A 10,024-nucleotide genomic window follows, 5' to 3' on the forward strand; every position below is an offset into this window, starting at 1 on the left:
AAAAAATATTAATAATTAGCAGAATATAAATATGGATAGCATAATTATAATTATTATGATAATTTTACCTTAACATGTAATTATTATTTCGTAACAATTAATTTATCTAAAGTTATATTTCTATATATAGCAATTTTGAGAAAATAAACTATCCTTACATCTTCTGGTATAATTTAATTATCAACATATCAATGATATTATTACTATTGAACAGATATTTGGCATTTTTAAAACTTGAAAATAACTATTCTAAAAATTAAAAATGTTCATTTATATATATTTAGAGATTGTAATAATATCATATTTATAATCATTACATTCATCATAATTAATAAATATACTGTATAACCCGAGTTAACTGTTTATAAATTAACCATCCTTTGGATTGATTAGATTAATGAGAGAAATAAAGACAGAGGCAGAGAAATGGAAGTGGATAGATAATCTAATTATAAAAAATGGAGAGATTTTGCATTCAAAACTTTAAAACTGTTAAATTATACATAGTATATACCACATCTTTTTCTAGGTTTTCAAATGGACAATAAAATTTGTGTAGAGGATGACCAAGATAAAAGAGCTCTGATATGGCTGCTGGACATCATGTGACCTCATTTGCAGCGTGATGATCTCTTACTTAAAATTAGACCGATAATGGATATGATCAAGGAAAGATTCACGCCAAGCCGAGATGTTTCCTTGGATGAGTCCTTGATGAATTTCTTATACTCAATATAACAAAGAGCCTGATTCAGAATAAACTACTACAAGCTATGCGATTCTAGAACAAAATACATAAATAATTTTAGGGTTTATGTAGGAAAGGATAAGTGTAAAAAGGGGCTAGCTAGCACAAAAATTGTTCTAGATATGATTAAAGAAAAAATTAGCGGAAGAAATAATTGACGAAATGTACCTTAAATAAATAGATCACAAAGGAAAAGATAATTTATACCATGAATTACCAGTCAAAATTTTCCAATCCTAATCAAAACTCAATCCTTATCAAAGAAGAAAGCTCGCAGACACTGTGTAGTTTGTTTATCAGAATAAAAAAGAAAAGATACATCTTATCAACGTGATATTTGCCATGTGGCATTATGCCTTGACTATTTCAAATATTACCATGTTGTGCAAAGTAATTAGATTTAATTCCTCTTATTATGGTATTAAGTAAAAATTCTTTATTTCGAAATATTTTTATTTAAATACAATAAAAAAATATGTTGGTGATAAGAACGAATTTTTCACTTTTCTGTGTAATGCAAATGGATTAAGAACTCGATTCAAATATCTCATATAGGAAGATTCTGGGGCTCTTTTATCTGTCCCACCCTTTATATTATTTATATAGAATTTTATAAAGCAATCTTATAGTAACGTTATAAAGCAGTGTTATTATATAGAATAATTGTGTTAATATTTTCCTATGAAATGCCTACACCTCAGATTAATCAACCAAAATTGGGTGAGATTATTTTAACACATTCTCATTTCCTTTTCATTAAAGACTATAATTGAAATATTAAATAAATTTCATACTTTGTTTAGAGTACGTACCTTTTAGTTCATTTATTTCTTGTTCAGTAAATTGGGGAAAGCAAGCAGATGGGTGTATTCCTTGAACACAACCATCCTTTAATATTAACTCTTTTATCTGTTTCGGATAATCACCATCCTTACTAAAAACTGGATGACCAAACCAACCAAACTGTAATAGAAGAGAAACAATTATAACAATTAGTAGTTTATAATGTTACATCACATTATGTTATTCAAGGAAATTACCGAAATCTGCATTGCTGTTTCAACGGCAGCAAGGTCAATAGCTGAATTAGGATCATTGGGAATAAAATAGGCTCCACTTAAAGCAAAACTGACTTTACCTGGAATAATTTTAAATAATGAAAAACATTTAGAAAATTCATATCATATCAAAAATATCAAAATGTGAACTTACTTGGTACATTAAATTATTTTTATTATTGTTTCATTTCAGAATACTTTTAGAAATGTTAAGTAAAATAGTAAGTAAAATGAACAAGAGTTTTAGTAAATAATGATATTACATACTGTTCATCATAATAAAATTATTTAACTTATTGTTTAGATAGGTTTTTATTTTTATTTTTTTTTTTACCACCCTATCGGTCATTTTGACTGGCATTGGTAAATTTAAGTGATATGCCAGAAGTGAGAAGAAACATGTACAATTAGATATGTTTTACATTCTCTATCAGGTTCTGGAGGTCATGCAGAATGCATCTAGGATAAACAATTGATCACTGTTTGCCGGTAAATTGCAATTTCATAAATTTATAGTGGTCAAAATGACTGGTAAGGTCGATATTGTACAAGTAAATGTATAGGCAGTCATGACAGATTGGTCCACAGGGCTGAACAATTATTTGTTTGGACAAGAATGAATGCTCTATCATTTTTCAAATAAATATTTTTCGAGTTTATAATAATAATTCAAGATCATAATAAAGTGATCTTAAAAACAGCTGAACATTAATATATTCCAGCAGTATCTAGCAAATCTTTTTTTGTATTGTCGTGGTATTCAATTGATTGAGAGAAATATGTTTCTATATTATAAATGTTGTATTGTTATGTTGTCATAACAATATAAAGTTTTCCAACTTGCTAATGGTTAATTATTCTGCCTCTTCTAAAAACTGACCTTACAATTGTATTTATGACAGAACAAAAGATTCCTTTACACTATGTATGAAATCCTGGTTTAACACATCTTACATTCATAAATTTAATCGATTAATAATTGGACTGATAAAGACTGGAATGAGAGGGCAGACAAGCTGGCCAAAGATGAGTCCTTGGGTCCGCAGTTCGACTGTGACCTCAGCTTCGATGAAACAAAGAGCTTAATAAAGCCACCATTAGGCAATGATGGATTAGGAGCCAAACACATATTAACCCTGAAGATACCATCCACCAACTCACTCAAATAGAACAGGTCCTAATTTTTGCTTACAAAAGGGTACAACCATCTCAGAGCCCACCTATTCTGAAGGCTCCATATTGGTTCCAGTCTTGCAAGTGTAGAGGTGAGTAAAATGCTGAGCACATACTCCAAACCGGCTGTTTGCAAGCTGTTTTCCAAGCAAAGGAGAGAGATTTGGCAATCTCCAACTGAGGCGCAGATAAAAATCTATAGAAGTCTATGGGACCTCAAGAGAATCACAGATTCCTCATTTTAATGCCAAAGAAGAAGACGGGAAATAACCGGTATTTTAGTGATATTATGCCCATTTATGGCACTTTTCAACATTACCAATTTGTGATTAAAAATAAGAGATTAATCCTACCATCTGTACAGAATTCTATATAATAATACCTTTTTGTGCTGGTCTAAATTCCTTATCATATATCGCATATGCTTTAGCGTGTGCTTTAAGTGCATTATGCCCAGAAAAGAACATTCCAAAATTATGAAAATCCAATAATGGAGCAAGTTGGCCCCTATATCCAACAGAAACTCTTTCTGGTTCATTTATTGTAAGCCACCATTTTACCTAAGATTAAAAAAAAAATTCCTTATCATAAATTTTCTACAATGTTACAGAAGAAAATATCCTAGTAATACAATAATATTCTTAAAGACCTATAATATATATAAATATAAAATAATATTATAAAATATAAAATTATTCTTCTGGAGAATTTATTGAGCCCTTTATTTCCATAGCATAAAGAAATACCTTAATTATTTAAAAAACACAAAGCGGTGTATTGAAGTCAAAACATGATTCGCAGCAAATCAATCAACATCTTACATAATATCTGAGGACAGTTTTAACAAATTATACTTCAATTTTAAAATATTTTATATGTTATTATATTTTTATTATTTTTAAAATTTTGAGTAAACATTTTTTCTTTCATGATTATATTTTTTACATGTTTTATTATGTTGTTTTATGTGACTTGTGAAATAAAATAAAAAAATTGAATGTGGATATCTATTGCAGAATCATTCCTCGGAAAGAGAGCCTTTGACAAGCATTGATACCTTAAAAAATATTTTTTTCGAAAGCTATTCTAGACATCATCATGAAATTTTGTAGGATGTTTATTTGTTATGACTGAAAATAGGAAAATACTCATAATAACCTGTTTCTATTCAACAAAAAACTAATAATATTCAAATATATATTTTTAGGAATTTAAAAACCAATTATTTTGTTTTTTAAGTTAAATATTTTAACTTAAATTTTACAAAAAACTATGATATTTTGTATATATGAATATTGATAAATAATTATAAATACATCTTATTTACTGCCATTGATCTATAATTATTTTGTTTTTTAAGTTAAATATTTTAACTTAAATTTTACAAAAAACTATGATATTTACCATAAAAGAGATGATAGAATGCTCAATCATGCTGATTATATCCACTTTCTTGTCTAAATTTAATGATAGAACCAGTAACTATATACATGAGCTACTAGATAAACAAAAAATATGGATGGCTTTTTAACATGTTCAATAATTATGTATGATGAATATCTTTTAAAATTCAAAAAAGATGATGGTATTATTCTTATACAAAATATCTTAGCTGAATCTGTGGTACATTGTAAGTTTGAAGAAGTCTTTTACATTTAAAAAAAAATCAATGATTAATTTTTGTACTTGCTACTAAAAGTTAATTCACAGTTTTGTTAAATTAAAAGAGTTATTTGATTTATGTTTATTAACTAAATTTTATAAATAAACTTAAATAATCATTCCTTTCTTGTTATATGGTCGCACTGAGTTTTGAGTCTTCTGCTGCTTCTATGACAATCTCCTCGACAGCACAATTCTTATCCTCAATGGTTTCTCAAGCATTCTTCATCATTTCTAGACTCTTTTTGGACTGATTATTTAGAAATAAGTTTGATGGGTCATTCAATCTTCTCGTTATTGCTAGTTCAACTAATATTTTACTTAGATGACAGCAGAAATAAATGCCATTTTTGTATGTACACTTGTTTTCACTCAGGATGAATATTCTCCTATAGAACAAATGCATTTAATGCAGCTATATTGATTCAGTTCAAACCATTAGGTATCTACTGGCTATGCTGTATAACTATCACACATCACAAAAAAATTTATACTATACCTCACAGATTTGGATTTCATATATCCAAGTCCAATGTAGGCACACATTTATTTCATAAATTTAGTGGAAACTTACTCATGTAGTTCAAGAAAGTTTTGTGACAAAAGTCGTTAAGCGATTCGAAATTTGGGGAATTATTTTCATAAGTTGTCACTAGAAAAAGAGCTCATGGGGTCTTAGGAGACCCCTGCGGTATAAAGAAGGTTAATATAAACTAATTTTAATACCTTTGATCCAAATAATCTATAAACAGCCCTGGCATATTCAGCAAATATGTCAACGATAAGAGGATTAAGCCATCCTCCAATATCTTGTATTGGTTGAGGAAGGTCCCAATGGTATAATGTTACCTAAAAAAAAATATATTAACAATGGTACTACGTAAATTGGTGAGTAAGGTATAGTATAGAAGTATTCACCTAATAGAATAAAAATATTTAATAAATACAATGTTTTGGCCCAATTTATCAGTGTTCTTTAGGGATATAAAGACAAAGCATAACTAAATCAAGAATAAAATAATATAAAATTAACATAATAGTAATCAAGGGGTACATCAGACAGATCACAATTAAATATTGAAAATCAAATAAAACCAGATAAAGATAAAAATGTAAATAAAATAAAATTTATTTTATTTTTTAATAGTTCATTATCTGGGTTTGTTTTATTTTGAATATTTAGTTCTGAGCAGTTAAAACTAAATAATTATTTTGTTAACATTTCTCATATTTCTACTTATACATTTTACAGTGAAGGTTATTCCAGTTGTGCAAATGAGCACCTGATCACCTTTAGCATATCAAAGATAAATACAATTAAAATAAAGTAGAAAAAAAGAAACAGATAATTTTTATTTCAGGTTTGCATCACCAGAAAGGGAGTTCTTTTATTATGAAAGATACCTCCCCAACATCTTTTGAAGTGATTCTTCTGAACTAGGCTGCTATGTATCGGTCTTTTGACAATCCTGGGTATTATTAAGGTGTTTCGTCATCTGCCCCTATACTTGGTCAGGGTATCCTTCCGCGAAGTTATTAGGGCATCCTGGGATATGAAAACATCTTTATTAAGTTTGTCACATTACCAGAGGCCCCTGAGAAAATTAGATTGGCTAACCTTTAAGTGTCAAAACACAAAATGACAGGTTGTGACGAGGGACCAGAATTAAATTAACCAGGTGCAGGCCCTTCCTGGATATGTCAAACTTTTTTTACACATTCTCGGCCCTGAGGAGGGGGACCCCCAATCAGAGAGGAGATTTAAAAATAAGGTAACACACCAAAAGGGAAGTGGGAGAAAAATACAGAGGAAATCTAGAAGAGCCAGACGGGGACACTCAACAGGAAGGCTTAGACAGGTGAGGACCACAGTCAGGAGGGAGACTTAGAGGATGCACTTCAACCAGACAAAGTCGTGAGAAGGGCCACGAGACTTGGACATCCCTTATGAAACAGAAGACACCTACAGCACTACATCCCACGGCACACTACATCAGTAGCTATAAGTATAAATTAACTAATAAGTAATCATGTAATAATCTATATTTTATGGCAACCTTTATCTGAATCATTTGAATTATTTTAATAAATTGTAAATAAATAGTAATCTTTTTATGTAGTTTTTATATACTATTATATAACCCAATATACCACTTTTTATTATACTATATAATTAATGGTAACAACATTTTATAAATATAAAGGTATTTAATTGGTAAACTGGTAAACACACAAACAGCCTTTGGAAAGGAATCCAATCATAATAATAGTTTATTAGGACTCAATATATAATTAATTAATTAACTTATTTTTGGATAATTGCCTTCAGCGATTATCCTGGCATCCCGAAAATCTCTATAGATACATAGCAAGTCCAAGAGGCGAGAAGGGGGATTGGTTGCCAGTTAGGGGGAGTATTGTCACCACTGTGAAGTTGGGCCCCACCCTCTAAATATTTGAATTATTTTTTAGAGTTCTGGTAGCCCCTCGAAGGGTTCTACATTATTTACATAAATATTTCTGTTGTTTAAAACATGAAAAATACTATTTAAGAATACACACAGCAACCAACTGTTTTGTGCAACTTTGAAGCATTATAATTCTTTTGTTTTTAATTTTAGAGCTTTTATTATTATGAACAATTATTAGAACCCTAAGGCTAACAGAACTCCCATGAAAATACAAAAAAACTTTCCAAAAATATTTGATCGAAATGTTTTATCTTGACAAGTGGTGAAAATTAAAAATGTTTTGAATCCTGGTAGCTCCCCTAAGAGTTCTATTGTGTTTTAAGATTCTAATGTTTGTAATTAGTTGGAGATTTAGACTGGTTATCTAGCAAGTGTTGCAATAGTCAGAATTGATGAGCAGTTTCCTGTCTTTTTAGTCTTGTATGAGGATTCTAAGTCAGTTGTTTGTCCAGATGTAGTCCTAGGTAACAGATCTGTTCGACAGAGATAAGTGGGGTATTATTAAAGGATACTGTGAAGCAGGAAGTCATGGGCTTATGATGAAGGGTAAATGTTACTTGGTATGATTTATTGGACTTTATTTCAATCCTCCAGTTTTGACACTGTCGGGGTTGTTTCTGGTCTTAGGCGATTTCTCCAGCCTGATATCTCTTCACAGAAGGCCCGCGACAAGGGGTATTCATTTGTAAGTTAGGATCGGCCGTGCCAGAGGATGAGCCCTGGAGACTGACGAAGGTAGAGGAGGTCTAGGTGAGAGAGTCTGAGGCAGAGTAACAGTTCTAGTTGCCGAGATGAAGCGGACGGACTAGAACTGTCATGATAGGAGCCAGCTTACTAGTTGCCGTGATGAAGCGGACGGACCAGTGTAACCGTTAGGAATTAGGTTACAATCTTAGTTGCCGAGATGAAGCGACGGACTAAGATTACTGGAGTGAAGGAGAGGAGAATGGTCATCGTCTTGGGTGTGCGTACATTAATAACAACTCTTACGAGCATAGATTGGCAATGAACTTCTCTATATCAAGCAGAGTATACGCCACCTGAGTCATGACTAGACCAAGAAAAGGAGGTGGATCTAAGATTGAATTGGGGGATTTTGAGTCCCTTATTTATAGGTCTAGTCCATGCGGCTGTGACCGAGAAGCGGTCGGTACATGTCTGCTTGAGATAGGTTCGTGCATTGCATTATTATCATTTATTATTCATTCTACAGAGATTGCTAAGTATTATGTACAGAAATTATTAATATACAAAAATGACAATGTGTTTTTACAAAATGAAGTGATTTATAAATTTGAGAGCTTCGGTGAGGCTCGAGGTGGAGCGCTCTGGTGAGTTGTGGTCCAACTACTTGCTCCCTCTCGCTACAACACCATTATTCAAGGGTCGTGATGTGGGTTTGGATGGGAATGGAAGGGTCATTATTCACTGGTAAGGATAATGTTAGGATGGGTTGGGATGTCAGCTATAAAAACTGTACAAAGGATAGGACCAATAGTACAACCCTGAGGTATACCAACAGACTTAGGAAAGAGAGATGAATGAGCGCAGTTATGATTTACTTGAATGATCTGTCAGAGAGATAAGAATGGATAATGAGAAGGTAATAGGGGTAGGATGCAGTCCTACCAGACTCGATCGAAAGCCTGCTTTACATGAAGAAATACTCCCTAGCAGTACTTTTCGTGCTCCAATGCGTACGAGACATCAACCACAGGATGACTTGATGGTTCGGAATCCAAACTGGTGATCCGAGACTATAAGGTTGGATCTAGGATGGAGTACAGGCGTTTCAAGATGAGTTTCTCAAGGATTTCGCCCATGATATAAAGAGAAAAGAGATAGGACGGTAGTGGGATGAAGTATTTTTTAAATAATTAGTTTCAAAATTCTCACCATTGGTTCAATTCCGTTCAATAGGAGTTCATCAATGAGGTTTCTGTAGTATTGTACTCCGTTAAGATTAGGTTCGGTAATGAAGCCATCCGGGAAAAGTCTACTCCAAGATAAAGAGAATCTATACATTTTGAACTAGAAAAAAATTGCCTTTTTTAAATTTTGATTTAACAAATTTGTTTTATTAAAACTTATAATTAACAAACTTATCATACCCCAATTGTTTTAATATTTTTTACATCCTCTTTGTACTTATGGTAAGAATCGCAGGCGATGTCTCCTGTATCATTGAAGGCTATTGCAGCCGGGTTCGTGTGGACTAATCTATCCCATATGTTTTCTCCTTTACCTGTTTAGTTTTAAGAATTACATTATACTTTAATTAATTAAGATTTAATTTTATTGTTATAGCTAAATAATTCTTGTCTGAAGGGGTGCCGGTTTGAATCCGGCTATGTGGATCTACTTTTATTTCGAGATGAGATATTAAAATAAGTTTGAACTATCTAACGATGAATAGAAGTTGTAATCTTTAGATAAACTTTTTTTTTTTACTATAACATTTTTTTTTCAGAAAATATAAGATCAGAAATAGCTCGATTAATGTTGACCGAAAAATCTATACAGTCAGAAAATCTGTTAATATATGCAAATAAATTGTGTGTTGTCTTGTGTTAATAGGAGCAACTAACTAAGTAATTTTTACTAAATTATATTATCATTTTCTGATTATAATTTATAATCTGATTATATTATAATTTCTGGATCCCTATATGACAGCCCTCGAAGAATGGTGTCGTAATTGGTGGATTAAAATAAATCCCATCAAATCACCTTTACTCTTCGCCGTAAACCGAAAATTTGAGCAAATTTAATATGTAATTATTATAAAAAAAGTTTGTAAATAGATAAATTGTTCAAATCCTTAAATTATACAGATATGTAAATGGAATAAAAATACACTAATAAAAGTATAAATAGATGAGTAGATATGTTGAAAAATAAGATTAAAAAAA

At 31.2% G+C, this 10,024-nt stretch overlaps 1 protein-coding gene across 2 annotated transcripts in view; it reads right to left on the bottom strand.

The window, feature by feature from the left end:
* Window positions 1-9,357, bottom strand: part of LOC106689107 (myrosinase 1) — a gene marked incomplete at its 5' end in the record, with an annotated part of 27,843 nt that extends 18,486 nt beyond the window's left edge. For both annotated transcript variants that reach the window (XM_014433893.3, XM_014433891.3), the window contains 6 exon segments: window positions 1,561-1,711; window positions 1,789-1,886; window positions 3,362-3,539; window positions 5,368-5,490; window positions 9,009-9,143; window positions 9,224-9,357. In XM_014433893.3, coding sequence (XP_014289379.1) covers window positions 1,561-1,711; window positions 1,789-1,886; window positions 3,362-3,539; window positions 5,368-5,490; window positions 9,009-9,143; window positions 9,224-9,357 — 819 coding nt within the window.
* Between the last annotated feature and the right edge of the window lie 667 nt (window positions 9,358-10,024).

The sequence above is a fragment of the Halyomorpha halys genome, unplaced genomic scaffold (assembly GCF_000696795.3).
Source record: "Halyomorpha halys isolate HHAL.00 unplaced genomic scaffold, Hhal_1.1 Scaffold1280.1, whole genome shotgun sequence".
NCBI lineage: Eukaryota > Metazoa > Arthropoda > Insecta > Hemiptera > Pentatomidae > Halyomorpha > Halyomorpha halys.